The sequence below is a fragment of the Polypterus senegalus genome, chromosome 13, assembly GCF_016835505.1.
Source record: "Polypterus senegalus isolate Bchr_013 chromosome 13, ASM1683550v1, whole genome shotgun sequence".
In the NCBI taxonomy this organism is placed as follows: Eukaryota; Metazoa; Chordata; class Cladistia; order Polypteriformes; family Polypteridae; genus Polypterus; species Polypterus senegalus.
The window spans coordinates 149,700,702-149,715,565 of NC_053166.1; the positions used below are offsets into that span (position 1 = coordinate 149,700,702).

At 36.7% G+C, this 14,864-nt stretch overlaps 1 protein-coding gene across 2 annotated transcripts in view; it reads right to left on the reverse strand.

Moving 5' to 3' along the window:
* The window catches only part of LOC120542724 (cytoplasmic phosphatidylinositol transfer protein 1-like), a 161,456-nt gene that overhangs the window by 62,528 nt on the left and 84,064 nt on the right, over positions 1-14,864 (reverse strand). For both annotated transcript variants that reach the window (XM_039775361.1, XM_039775362.1), the window contains exons 4-7: positions 8,620-8,708; positions 4,058-4,065; positions 2,842-2,913; positions 1,872-1,967 (exon numbers count right to left, since the gene is read on the reverse strand). In XM_039775361.1, the coding sequence (XP_039631295.1) occupies positions 1,872-1,967; positions 2,842-2,913; positions 4,058-4,065; positions 8,620-8,708 (265 nt within the window). The remainder of the gene's footprint in view (positions 1-1,871; positions 1,968-2,841; positions 2,914-4,057; positions 4,066-8,619; positions 8,709-14,864) is intronic.

The window sequence follows — 14,864 nt, forward strand, 5'->3', positions numbered from 1 at the left end:
AATATATGTTGTGGTACCTTGCATAACATGAATAACCTTTATGGCACAATAACAATTCAATACATTTATGGACAGTACAGTACTTGGATTTAATAATCTTCATGTGGGAAAAGGCTGACTCGCATAAATAAGTAGAGTCGAATAATGCAGTCAAGGAGCTTTTGAATTCAGCCGAGTGAAAAATGACAGCTGTCTGATTAACTGCAACTTTAGTTCCCTCTCCTTTCTCTTTCTCAGATCGCTTTTCGGAAGGAAGTCAGTTTCGGAGTTTTTATGAACAGTTCAAAAGTGCCTTTCCACATTTTCCTTCTTTGGAATAGCAATGATAGATTGACAGAGTAGACAAACGCACTTCGATTGTGACATTGTGAGAGAAAAAAATCCTCTTCTAATTCCACATAAAGCCCATACCCTTCCCCAAACAATTTTTTTTTAAATCCCTCCTTTAGTTGATATAAATTGGAAGGCTAACTAGATCACAGCCGGAGTTTGGCAGTAGCTCGCTCGTTTGATCATGCGTATTGGATGATCAGCATGTTAGAAGAAAGGAGATCTCAGACTGGCCTGTATGTCAATCAAGTGGCAAATGCCATAGGGAGGATATATGATAGACTAATGTTTAAAAAAATTTTTTTTTGAATGCAACGCAATCTACTTGTACTACCTTTGCGATCTACCGGTCGATCGCGATCGACGCATTGGGCACTCCTGCTTTAAACCTTTGAGTTCTGCACTATTTTACACTTGGCCCTAATTACTTCCTGTGCCTCAAAATGTGAGTACCATTACCCAGTCAATGAAGTGATATACTGTACATAATCACAACAAAACTCAATAGCCATTATTTGCATCATGAATTATTATCCGTGACATTGGTTAGTTGTTGCAGCCCTACAATAAACAAGTTTGATGGACAGAATGTATTCCTCTCATTTGAAAAATATGAAATGTTCCTATCATGAACTTCTATTAGTTTCATTGTCAGTTTCACTGCTAACTACTGAAGAAATTCATGAAAAGTCTGCATTTAGTTATTACACTTTATACCGATGTTAGCAATTATTTTATTTAAGCTGTTACACATTTCTTAAGGAGAACCATGCCTATACAATACAATTTTGTATAGAAAACTGTAAAGATTATAATCTACTAACAAGATGTCAACGAAAAATGTGTTTTCTACTTGTTATAGAGGTCAAAAATATCAATTTGTTATAAATAGAAGGCGAACAAATCAATACTTTGATTTGCCATTATTATTCAAACATTTATATTTTTAAGTACAGAATTCTGACAATAAATAAAATCATTTTACAGAGCATGTAGAAGACTCTACGTCCAAAAAGACATTTAAAATTTTTGTTACATTATTTATTGCCATAATTATTTTAATTAATCTGTGTAAATGATTGTTTTTTTCCAGAATAAAATCAGTTTCTAATTGGCCAACCAAGTCTGACACTGCAGTACTATGTAAGAATGACCTTTTATATACCCTTCTCAAAACACATTTCTTTCAGAAAACAAATCTGGGTGGTCTTAGGAACCTACAAGAGTTCCAAGGTTTGCCACAATGTGTTTCATACATTTTAAGTAATCAGCTACAATAAATCCAAAACATAGTTTTTGCCTACTCCAGTATCAAGAGCATTTTTGACTGCAATGTATTTGCCAACCACAGGTGGTGCCCTTGCACTACTGGTAAAATAAACTCAAACTCGGGTTTCCAAGGTGGAGGCCAAATTTTAAATTCTAGATGATCAGGGGACACTTCCAAGTCTAAAACCTATGTACTTTGATAACTCTGTGTTCATCAAGCAGGAATTACATTATCAAACGGCAGCAGTTATAAAACAGTCAGGGCCACTTACCTCTGAACTTTTATAATGCCGATCCGGGATGTCATCGTATGCAATGTCTAGAAAGCACACTTCTGGTTCAGAGTTGTTCTTATCTATGCTAAAAATCTGTTAAATTAAAAAAGATGCACACTCATAATTAGGCTAAATGACCCCTTTTAACTCTCAGAACAATTACTTTCATTCTAGAATGTTTCATATAAACAATTTTATGTTACTCAATAATCTGTTAAAAAGTAGCAAAACACTGTGCATCCATAATGAGTAAATTAACTGTTTTACATTTCAGAACAATTACTCTAATTCTAGCATGTTTCATTTTGATAGTCAATATTATAGATTATTCATAACCTTACATCATCCAATAAAATAAACCTTTCATTTTTAAATTTGTTTTTGACAAAAATAACTTAGACAGACATTAGGAAGCATACAAGTAATACTGTCTCATGTGTCAGTCAGAACAATAATCAAAGGATTTTGGATGGCAGGGAAACCTTTTCCAGTAAAGAGTGAAATAAATGATACCTATTTGGTCAGCAGTTATTGGTTGCCTTTACGCAGACATCACATTCTAGGATATCTAATGGGGCAGTGGAAGCATTTTAATAGGAAATTAACAGTCGTCACAGGAGGCTGTGGGCCAGACCCAGCCGGGATGCCTGGAAGGACGAGGAGGCAGTCAGTACGAGGGGGCAACTGCCCTGGATAAGCAGGGGACCACAGGGATGGAGCAAGGAGGCACAAACCCGTGGGGGCCCATGGCTTCCGCCAGGGGGTGGCCCAAGTCTCCTGAAGCCTGGGAGCTCTGCACTTCCACCACACCTGGGAAGGTGGGAGAAGATCCTTCCAGTGACACCTGAAGTTCTTCCGGGTGCTCATGCGGCACTTCCACCACACCAGGAAGTATTTGAATACTTGATGATAGGAGTCACAAAGAACAAGTTGCTCAAACTAGCTATACAGTTAAGAAGAAACTTACATTTTCATTATCCCCACAATTATCTTCATATTTAGTTTCTATATGAATGGAAAACTTTGGCAAAAAAGAACACTGCAAAAACAAAAGAAATGTACATTTATAAACATCAAAAACAGCGTGAGTACTGAGTAATCCATACACAGTATATACAATTTACTTATTATATTTGTGTGTTATTTGCGTTAAATACTGAATCACAAAATTATTATAACATGGTTAAAGCAGGACTACCAATATCATCAGAAAAGATACAGACCATTAATGCATGTGTGAGCATTGACAAATATGACACAACCTTGTCTAAGCCATGCTCTTGGCAAATGCATGTAACATGTTAACTTCTTTAGAATAACCAAATAATTTTGAATATGATCAATAAAAATTAGGACTAGGTCTAAAGATGTGCAATCTCTTATGGAAGAGATTTGAAACTGCATCTGAATTAGCAATTGTTAAAAAAAAAAAACAATTATAGTAGAATATGTTTTCACTGTAAGTTGTGATTGGTAAATTTATCAGTGGATACTGGAGAGAAAGTATCAGCATGAGTCGAGTATTATTGAAGAAACTACCCTAGCTAATATAACCCTAATAAAATCACCCAAGCTCTTGATATGTAAATTGTGCATTACAATTTTGATATCTGCAGTCTTTTCCTTTAGGTAGCAATCTAACTTGGTGTTCTTAATAGTACGGTGTGCATAAGTTACACATTTATTTTATAAATCCATAGTCATATCTGTCTTACAATAAATTACAGCCGCTACTCTAAAGGAGGTTTTGCTATTGTCAAGAGGTTTGGGCGAAATTACACCATCCCTCAGATCATCTGCTGAGAACTCACATAAGCAGAAAATGAGGTTTACGTGTGTCTCATTTTTATGTTGTCAGAAAATTTGCATAAGCCAAATAAAGGATTTAAGTGGGACTTTTGTTTCAGGATGAGGTGTTTATATGAGCAATATGTTAAAAAGAATATCTGAGAATTCTCTTTAACTTTAATTTTTACATGCATTGTATGCAAATGAAGTCTTTAAACCTTTCATTAAAACTTTTTACATTTTATTTGTAGTCAAACTGACTCTTCCAACCAGATTTTAATGATGCATATTACCTTAACCTTACTCTACATCTTCCCCCCTGAAAATTAGCTGCAGTTTGAACTTATTATTTAGGAGGAAACTTTACATAAAATACATGAAACAAACAAACTCACCGTATACTCTGGTTTTAACGATGACAAAATGGGCACAGATATGAAAGAAAACAAACAAGAGGAGAAATGTTTATTAGCAACATCAATGAAGGCATACAACTCTTAAGAAAAACTACAGTACTTTACGACTTTCTAAAACTTTTTTTTTTCCAGTGAAAAGGTTATTGTGTCTAAATATTTGCCCTATGCACACAACAAAAACAAACTAAATTAGCTTCCCATTAGTTCTGAGTGCATTAGAAAGTGCAGATGCTTAACTGCAGGCTAATCATTTGGCGATGATGTTATACGTCTTCACTTGTCTATTATCGTAGGTAGAATAGACAATAAAATATCAGAAGCATTGCACAATATTTTCTTTTTTGTAATTGTGCAAATATTCAATAAAAAATTTACAGAAGATACTAAAATGTGTGCATTATGTGTGTATGTAAATATTGTTCATTCAAGTGTCATACACTCAGGTTGCTGTATATAATACCAAATTGTTTAGTTTTTTTACTTTCATTTAGTACGGCAATTGCTGTCCTTGGAGGTATAAAAATGGTGGATAAGCAAGGTGAATAAGAATACAGGTTTGGTCTGTTCTTCTGTCCACCCATGTAATTTCATTTTATTTTCAGGTGCTTTTAGGAACTGATATATTCAGATTTATTGTTACTGTCTCGCATGGTAATCTCATTATTTTCTTTTGATGGAGCTCTTTATGTAATACATGCAACAAAAACTGACTCATTTGGGTATTTTTATATTTTTCCCCAATACAAATATCTTAGAAACATTGGTTTATAGTACTAAAAATGTAAGTGATGCAAATGTTATATTTCAAGTGATAGCACATTCAGGCCAGTTTCCTTTCCTTTGTGACCTATATTGCTAGTGTGGGCTGTCTCCCCATTATCCAGAGTAGGACAGTCAATTTCAGACAACTGATAGAGGAATGTGTCCAACAAGCGCAGCGTTTCATTTTTACATATAATTACTGAATCCTTTCCAAAAATAGTGATTTATTTACTTGTATACAAACTGTATTCATAAGATACATGGATCCTAAACTACATTAGTTAATGATTTACTCCTCATTATTAGCTCCCAGCAAACCGACTCCTGTAATTGTTTTCTCACTACAGATTCACAGCAGGGCATCTCCAAAAGACATTGTGTATTCAGTAGCCTGCAGATTCATCCAGATAAATGTTCAGAAAAAAATTAACTAGCTGCTCAGCTGGAATGAAAAATTAGACACTCGGTATCTTGCAACATGAATAATATGTTTGAAGGTGTCTATTGAGCAGTGGAGGTGATGCCAGGAGGCAAAAGTTTATTTAAAAATCCAAAACTTGAACTTAAATCAAAAAGAAGGCTGAGGACTCATGATAGTTGCAACAAGCCCAGACACCAATGTGGAAATATATTTTTTCATTAAGGGGCATTCATTAACCAACCCAACGGGTATTATGTGGACCTTATATCTGGGAGATATCCAGTTTATTAAAAGCTTCCCAGAACACACTGTACTAGGGTTAATCACATCATTCAAAAATAAGAACATTATGTACTAATCATGGCAAAAAAACAACGTCCACTCATTTATTTTCTTAACCAGCTTACTGAGTAGCCTGCAATACATGGAAGGAAGTTGCCACACTGAGTAATCAGTACATCATAAGGCTCACACAAATCATGAAAAGTCATGCACAAGCTAACACTGGGGCAGTTTTGGTCCACCAGTCAACTGAGGTACAGTCATGAGAAAAAGAAAGTACACCCTCTTACAGTTCTACGTAGGTTTTACGTATCAGCACATAGTAAAAAAAAATTCTGTTCCTTAATCAGGTTCTAAAATTATTCAAATGTGACCCCAGGTGTAAAACAAACACACAACAGATTCCAGGGTGTCATTATTTATTTAACAACAATGAAGCCAAAATAGAGAAACCACACGTGAAAAACGAAGTACAACCCATGATTCAATAGTGTTTAGAACCACCTTTAGCAGCTATAACTTGAAGTCATCTTTTTCTGTATGACTTAATCAGTCTCTCACATCGTCGTGGAGGAATTTTGGCTCACTCTTCTTTATAACGTTACTTCAGTTTATTGAGGTTTGCAGGCATTCATTTATGCACAGTTCTCTTACGGAAACATCACAGAAATTCAATCAGGTGGAAGAATGGACCTTGAATGGGTCATTGTAACACTTTTGATTCTTTTCTTTTTCAGCCATTGTAGATTTTCCGGTGTGCTTGGGATCATTGTCCTGTTGCATGACCCAATTTCAGTTAAGCTTTAGCTGTGGGACAGATGGCCACATATTTGACTCTAGAATACTTATAGGTATACAGAGGAGTTCATGGTCGACTCAGTGACAGCAAGGTGCCCAGGTTCTGTGGCTGCAAAACAAGCCCAAATCAAAACATCCCCTCCACCACCGTGCTTTATAGGTGGTATGAGGAGTTTGTGCCGATATGCTATGTTCGGTTTTCGCCAAACGTGATGCTGTGCGTTATGGCCAAATATCTCCACTTTGGTCTCCAAAGGACAGAAGACTTTTGATTTGTTCGGATGCAACTTTGCAAAACTAAGCCTTGCTGCCATGTTCTGACAACACTTTCAACCAAGCCATACTTGTTCAGTCATTTTCTAATTGTACTGTCGTGAACTTTAACATTTAACATGTTAACAGAGGTTATCACGGTCTGACAGTGGGCATAATTTGCTGTGATGTCCACTCCTGGAAAGATCGGAAACTGTCTTGAATGTTTTCCATTTGTGAATAATCGTTCTCATCTTCTTATCTGTCCATTTGTCTGTCTAAGATTTTAAACAATCTGTAGCTGTTTGAACTACTGACCTGAAGTTTGGTACACATATACTACGTGACGTCTACTATCCGCTTTCAGGGTGATAATTGACCTCCAAGGTTATTCCTCTTTTTATTTTTTATTGTAGAATCAACTCTCGGCAGTGGCCAGCAGGACGGCAGTGCAGCACATGCGTACGAGCGCCGTTCTCCTTCCCTACCACCTTCGCTGTCGCTTCCCCTACCTCTTCATATTTTAAATCATTCTTGAGGCAGATTGAAGACTTAAGTGCCAGGTTAAGTGAAAAATTATTGGAAACATTCTAAGTAATTGTAACACAATCACTGACACCATATATACTCGTGTATAAGTCGGGTCTTGAAACCCAAAAAATCGATTATAAAATCAAATCTTGACTTATACGCCCTTTCAAAAATACAATGCTTAATTTTTATTTTACATCCTCCTGCCTCCTCCAATCTCACATCAGTTTCTCAGACACACTGGATTTTGTTGCAGCAGCCAGTTTCGTAGATAAGGGATGCTCTTACAATAAAGGTGTATGAGGGTGTAAGATACAAAAAACACAAAACAGTGCAAACGTTGCTTTACGTATTACTGTGTGGTCACGTAGGCAAAATAGAGAGAGAGAGAGAGGGGTTAGGAGTACACGGTGATACAGAGCATTGCCACACCCACATAGAACAAAAAGGTACTGTGCTCTCTCAGGCGGGCGTTAGCAAATCATAATCTCTGGATCAATAGCGTGAGTTTTCCGCATTCAACTTATACGACCGACATTATAAAATACCGGAAATTATACTGTCAAATCAAGCCCCGACTTATCTGCAGGAGAACTTAAACGCGAGTATATACAGTAATCAGTTTAAATATGAAAAGATGCTGATGAAAGAAGAGAAGAAGCGGGTCGCTATGGTGGAGAAAAGATGAGCTCCTCAGGAAGCAGTAAGCGCATCAACCTCTGAGTAAACGAATGTTAAACATACAGAGAAAGAGGATGAAAACTAGGAGTGTTCAAGTCAAGTGGATTCACTGCACGTTATCATTACTGGTTGTAGAATAATGGACTTCAAATTGTTTAGAAATGGCCTTATAACCCTTCCCAGACTGATGGTCAGCAACAATTGCTTCTCTAAGACCATTGCTGATGTCTTTCCTCCTTGGGATTGTGTTAACACACTCCTGAATGCTTCACACCAGCAAACTGCCAAAGTTTCTGCTATTACAGAAGTGGTCAAATTTGCTGATGATCAGTGAATCAAGTGCATTTGATTAGCAGCACCTAGCTGCTAGTTACCCTCTTAATTCCTGTGGAAGCCATAAAGGGGTACTTATTTTTTGACACACTGCTTCTACTTTGGGGCTTAATTTTTGTTAAATAATATACATAATATGTCATGCATTGTTGTGCATCTGATGTTGTATTTACCTAATTTTAAGACCTGCCAAAGAGCAGAAGATTTTTTATTATGTCCCGATATGTAGAACCTTAGAAATGAAAGAGGGTGTACTTTGTTTTTCACATGACTGTACATCTATGCACAGTGGTGTGAAAGGAGGCTCTTTAGGGATATCCATGAAATGCAGCCATCTCAGCAATTAATATTAATACAGCAAATTGTATAAAACTTTGAAAGACTCTTAAACAAAAGTTCCTATGTTAAACAAAGGAGTTTCTAAACTGTTTGATGTGATCAGAGAATGAGACAAAAGCTGCAAATCCAATGCTACTCTTACCTGTTATGGTATAGGGGTAGTAATTCCATGCTTTCTCTGTGATGTAAAATATTCTGGGTACAACAGCTCTCGCCCAACTGGGAAGCTTACTGAAAAATATAAAGTTAAACAGACTGTATTAAATTTTACTATTAGATAGATAAAAATGCAGGTAAAACAAACCTCACAACCCAGTTTAGCTACAGAACGAATACAATATTAAGAGTGAGTATAAAAATGTCCACTCTGTCAAGTGTCTTTTATCTATAAAATAAATCAAAGCAGCTGACAGTTTAAAGGATAAAAAAAAATACACAAAACCAACCAAAACAAAGCTCTCTGGCTTTTACATCACTGGTCCCTCTGAAGATTGTAAGTGAAGGAGAGAAGGAACAATGCTCCCAGAATAGAATTTTTTTCACTGCAGTAGGCTATAAATAGCCTGAAAGATTGATCTTGGGTTACTATATTCAATGGCAAGATGGATATTCTTGTCTCAGGAGTGCATCTTTGGCGTGTCATCAATTAGAGGCAGTTTGAAAAGCTGCTCTGATCTTGTGAGATAAGGGAGGCTCTGAGCAGATGTGTTATTAAGCCGGAATATTAAAAAGCTGATTAAAAACCTGTAGGCAACATATTTAAACAGGTAGTCACATCTCCTCGCGTAACTGACAGGCAGGTGGAGACAGATGAAGTGGGCATCTGCTAAAGTGTTAGGTCTCTGGCACTTGAGAGGCTGCACACCTCCTACCGGACAATAATTAGAGACACGGCAAATCTGCATTGATGAATTGTGTGTGACAGCTAAATATAGTCAATAACATGTTGCATATTTGATACCTGTGATTGTGTTTAAGGCTACTATGTCGGAAAATAAACACAAAACATAATTTGTCTCCACATAGCTATGTTGGTGCTGTATAGGAAATAACTGATATATGATAACCATTTAGATTGTCCGAACTCTGCATAATATGGTTTGTTTTGGAAGTCACTATTAAAAATGTACAGCTGTTAGAATTTGAATGCAGAGAATCTAATCATTTTATAATAGCTTACATGCTGAAATTACATGCTAAATATTTCAGACAAAAAGAGAGGAGTACTTTCAGTGCTGCTCTCTATGCCCCTTGGGGAGTTACCAAAACAATTAAAATCTATGACTTACTGGTTTCCAATAATTGGTATACTTCTTTTATTCTCCTGTTCCTGACATTCAATACTTTGGTTCAATACTTTTGTCCTAATTTATACCTCTCCAAAATCAAAATGATAGGAATGTTAGGAGTGTGTGAGTGGGTGTGTGAGTGTGGTTTACAATGGACAGGCACATATCTACTATTCATTACTGCCTTGCATCCAGTCCTTCCAGGATAGGCTCCAGGTCTCCACAACCCTAAAACTGAATGACGTGGGTTCAGGAGATGAATGAGCTGATGATCAACTTCAAAAACGGCTGCATTCTTTTAACTGTACACTTCAATTAGGCAAAAAGTGAAACTTCATATACAGTTTCTGTGGCATTCCCAGAGTTCTGCTCCTCCTGAAATTCTGTTCCTCCACCCGCGGTTTAAAACAGTTACCATCTGAAGGGTTAAAACTGAAACAGACAAAAAATATTGTCCTTTCGTACAGCTAAAACACCACAAGATGATTAAAAGAGAAAAACAGAAACTAAGAACATTAAAAAAGTGCCAGATACACAACTTTATTTCAGGGGTGTCGTTTATAGTGAGTAATTAGCAGCCCAGCCTACAGGAGTACACTCTATTACTCGGTTTGACAGCTGTCCCAGCGTCAATAAACGGTTCATTAAGAATGCACTTCATTACAGTATCGTGAGGAGGAGAGAAGTAAAAATAGTTTGAACTGTGAAGATTTTGCTTTTTTTCGCTCAGTAAACTAAAACATGTGTTACTGCTACTAACAGTTGCCTAGCAACCAAATTCTACACAATCTGAGATTTATTGAGTAGACAGAAAGAAAAGAAACAACACATTTTATTATGTATGTGTGTTTGAGACTTACAGCAGCATACAAAATGACACTGGACACAAGAAGAAAAATGAGAGAAAAGAACAAGTTATATTTGTGTTCTGAAGAAATTAAATATTCACCCATGCATTTATTTTTCCTATTATTCATAATTATATATATACATATATATTGTACATACATATATACACATATATATATATATATATATATATATATATATATATATATATATATATATATATATATATATATATAAAGTACATAGAGAAAAAGCAAAATGACACCTTTTATTGGCTAACTAATATTGTAATCTTTTAGTTAGCCAATAAAAGGTGTCATTTTGCTTGGCTTTTCTCTACATTTATAATGACTAACACGGTACAACACCCTAGTACTATATACAGTACAGTATACTGTATATATATATATATCCATCCATCCATTTTCCAATCCGCTGAATCCTAACTACAGGGTCAAGGGGGTCTGCTGGAGTTAATCCCAGCCAACACAGGGCACAAGGCAGGAACCAATCCAGGGCAGGGTGCCAACCCACCGCAGGACACACACAAACACACCCACACACCAAGCACACACTAGGGCCAATTTAGAATCGCCAATCCACCTAACCTGCATGTCTTTGGACTGTGGGAGGAAACCGAGCGCCAGAGTAAACCCATGCAGACACGGGGAGAACATGCAAACTCCACGCAGGGAGGGCCCGGGAAGTGAACCCAGGTCTCCTAACTGCGAGCAACAGCGCTACCACTGCGTCACCGTGCGCATATATATATATATATATATATATATATATATATATATATATATATATATATATATATATATATATATATATATATATATATATATATAAAAATATATATAGGCACAATTACTATTATTCATTCATTTCAGCTACTATTTAGCATTATTTCCCTTAGAGAATAAATTAAACCTCACAACACAACCAAACTGTAATTAATTCATTCTTCTTATGCTTTTACGTAAATTAACATTTTACAATTAAATTTCATTACTACTGTAGAGCCAATTATCTTTTATCTTAAATCACTTAATCCAGCCTAGAGTTGTAGGGAACTGGGGTCAATGTAGCAGCATCATCAAGTACAAGGCAGAAACAAACTCTGGGGGTGACTCCAGTATATCACTACACATACTTCGTCACACTTGCGCTTATTCATTCCATTTTAGAGTTGCCCGTTACTGTAACATCTTGGTTACTACTCACATAAACCTTCTGAAGATAAAATGAGAGCATGCAAGTTACACAAAGACAGTCCAAAGTTGAGGAACAAAACCCTGGACTATCTGGCTGTGAAGGAGTCAGAGCCATGGAGTCGGGAGTTGGAAGCAATTATTTGGCTATTGGAGTTGGAGTAAAAACCCGAAGAGATGCTATCTGCTAGGGCCTTATATGAACCAAGTTGTATTTTACTGCTATTGATTCTGAATTAAAGAATTCTAAACAGAAACATATCACAAGTAAAAATTAAAAACACAAAGACTAATAGAAACAGTAAAGACGTCTTCTTCTTCTTCATCTTCTCCCTCTTCTATGTGGGGTCCATGTGCTTGATTGACCTCCTCCATACGGCTGGGTTCTGCAACTCCTACCCAGTCAGACCCTTTCCTTCAGATCTTTTTTTACTTTATCCATCCACCCCCGCTTTGGCCTTCCTCACTTCCTCTTCTATTGTACTTCCATTCCCATCACTTTTTTGCCCACATATTCATTCTTTCCTGATCCCATGTCCATACCACTTCAACCTACGTTCCTGTACTTTCTTAGATTTCTCTTCCACTTTGCTGTACCTTTGATTGTGTCATTTCTTACTTTGTCGTTTTTTGGAACTCCACAAATCTATCTAAACATTCTCATTTTTGCCACATCAAACTTCTCCTGTGTTCCCTCCACTGCCTATGGCTCAGCTCCACACCTCATTGCTTGTGTTCCCATTGTCTTAAAATCCTTAAATTGACCCTTCACCTTAATTCTTCGATCACACAATACCTTCTTTCACTTGTTCCATTCGCACCGCACACTAGGAGTTATCTCAGCATCCTCCATTTTGGACTACCACTACTCCACTCTTTTCAATAGCTCTTATTGCAGGCTAACTTCTGAATTCCTAGACAATCCAGACATACTTCTCTGGTGCTCCTCATGCACCTCCAGACCTCTTGACATGACAATCTATTTATCATAAGCTTTTCTAAATAAATAAAACACATATGCAAACCTTTCTGTTATTGTTGATTCTTATCTATGAGATGTCTCAATGCAAATAAAAAATAAATAAATAAAACTGAAGAAAGTAAAAGAAAAAAATTAAGACAGATTTTCAAAGACACTTACAAAGACCAAAACAACTCATACGAGTAGCATCAACCTGTTTATTATTTAATGATGGTTTTATAATTGCTTTCTCTTATGATGGCACTACTTCTGCTGAAGGCCTCACACTACAATCAACATTTTTACAATCACATATTCATCTGACCAGCAGATACTACATTTTTTTTCCGCTTTGCATTTATGCTATTCAGTTGGATAAGGTACTAAATTTTCTTTCCTTTCGTCAATTGTCACTTCAAATCTACTAACTGTTAATATGGAAACTTGACAATTTTACAGAAAATAGGTCATCTGCCCACAGTACCTTCACTTTAATGCAGCAACCTTTACAAATGCATATCATCAAAAGCTCTAACCATTATTTTTTGTTTTCTTTAAATGAAAATTGAATTTGAATGTCTTAAAAAAAGACTCATTTTCAGAATGGTTTACAGTTTTATCGAGGTTAATTGCTCCTTGGGTTCTTTTCTTTTAGAGGCCAACAAAAACAAACCAAAGATGCTATTTCCATAACCCAGAGAACCAGCAAATTGATAAAAGATGTTGGTTCGATTTTACACTTTACAGTAAAGATTTTTGTGATAGTATACCATGGTCTTGTTGGCTCACTTTGCAAATTATTCTTGCTTAGACATTTTCCATTTTGTCTCAAAGCATTTTACTTTTGCAGGCACTGCCCAAACAGTTCATATGCTTCTCTTCTTTGGTGAAGCAAAGCCCTTTTAAGCTGGCACACTCTGAAAATGTACTAAACACCACCTGGGTTAGATTAAAAAGATCTTACAGCTGAGAAGGGTGTAGTAGGGTCTCCGTCAAATCACTAACGTGAAAGGCACTGCCTGGGTAAGGGGAGAAATTAACAGTGGGCGCTCAACAGATGCCAACACAAGAATATCCAAAGTCAAATATGAATTACATAAATAGAGTACTAAACGCTAAGCTCAAAAAAGAACTTTGGATTGTGTATTTAGATGCCTGTGAGTAGATGTTAGATGGACTTTGGAAAATCCTCTCTCTTTAACAAGCAGAATTTTCCATTGAGCCATTCATAGAGGAAGTGGTGCCTAAGAGGCTTTATTGGTTAGTTTAATTATGTGTTAGAATTAACCTGGGCAGAAATGTGGTCTTCTGAGAAATTAAGATGAAGATAAACAGTGCATGGGAAACTGGTTCAATGTGCATGTGTATGCTCACCCATACCAAAATAATTCTGAGACACCAACCAACTAGACATGAATATTTTTTTTGATGAGAAAATAAGAGTGAAATACAAAAACCTTGCTCTCACTCTGCTGTATATAGGATCCACAGCTTTTGTTCTTGGTCTGCTATGCACATAGTTTAGTTGTTTTGTTTAATGTTACTTCTTTTTCATTTCCTCTACACTAAGTTTCAAATATCACAAGGGTTCTTTTTATCACAAATCAAATTATATGTTTTGCCTCAAATGCCTGAAAGAAAACAGAAAGATGTCTTTTTTTTAACCTGCTTAATCCAGACCATGGTCACTGGCTGTTAGAGGAGTGGGAGAAAGGGGTATGGAGGGGTTGCCAGTTGGAGCCTATCCCAGCTAGCATAGGATGCAAGGGAGGAACAAATCCTAGACAGGGTGCCAGTTTGTTGCAGGGCAAACACACACTACACACCAAACACACACTAGGGCCAATTTGGTGTTGCCAATCTATATAATAAAAGCCCAGAGTGGTGTCCGTGTCCTGGCTGCGTTCCTTTTGGCTGTATAGCCGCCCCGTAGAAAAGCCCCAGTCCGTCCCCTCTCAGAATTCCTGCTTACCCCCCTCCGTTCTTTCCCCTTTGCTTTTATTTTTCCCATTCCCGAAAATCTTTTCAAAACAAAAGTAAAGAAATAGACAGGGCGTCACATTAACGTCTTCCC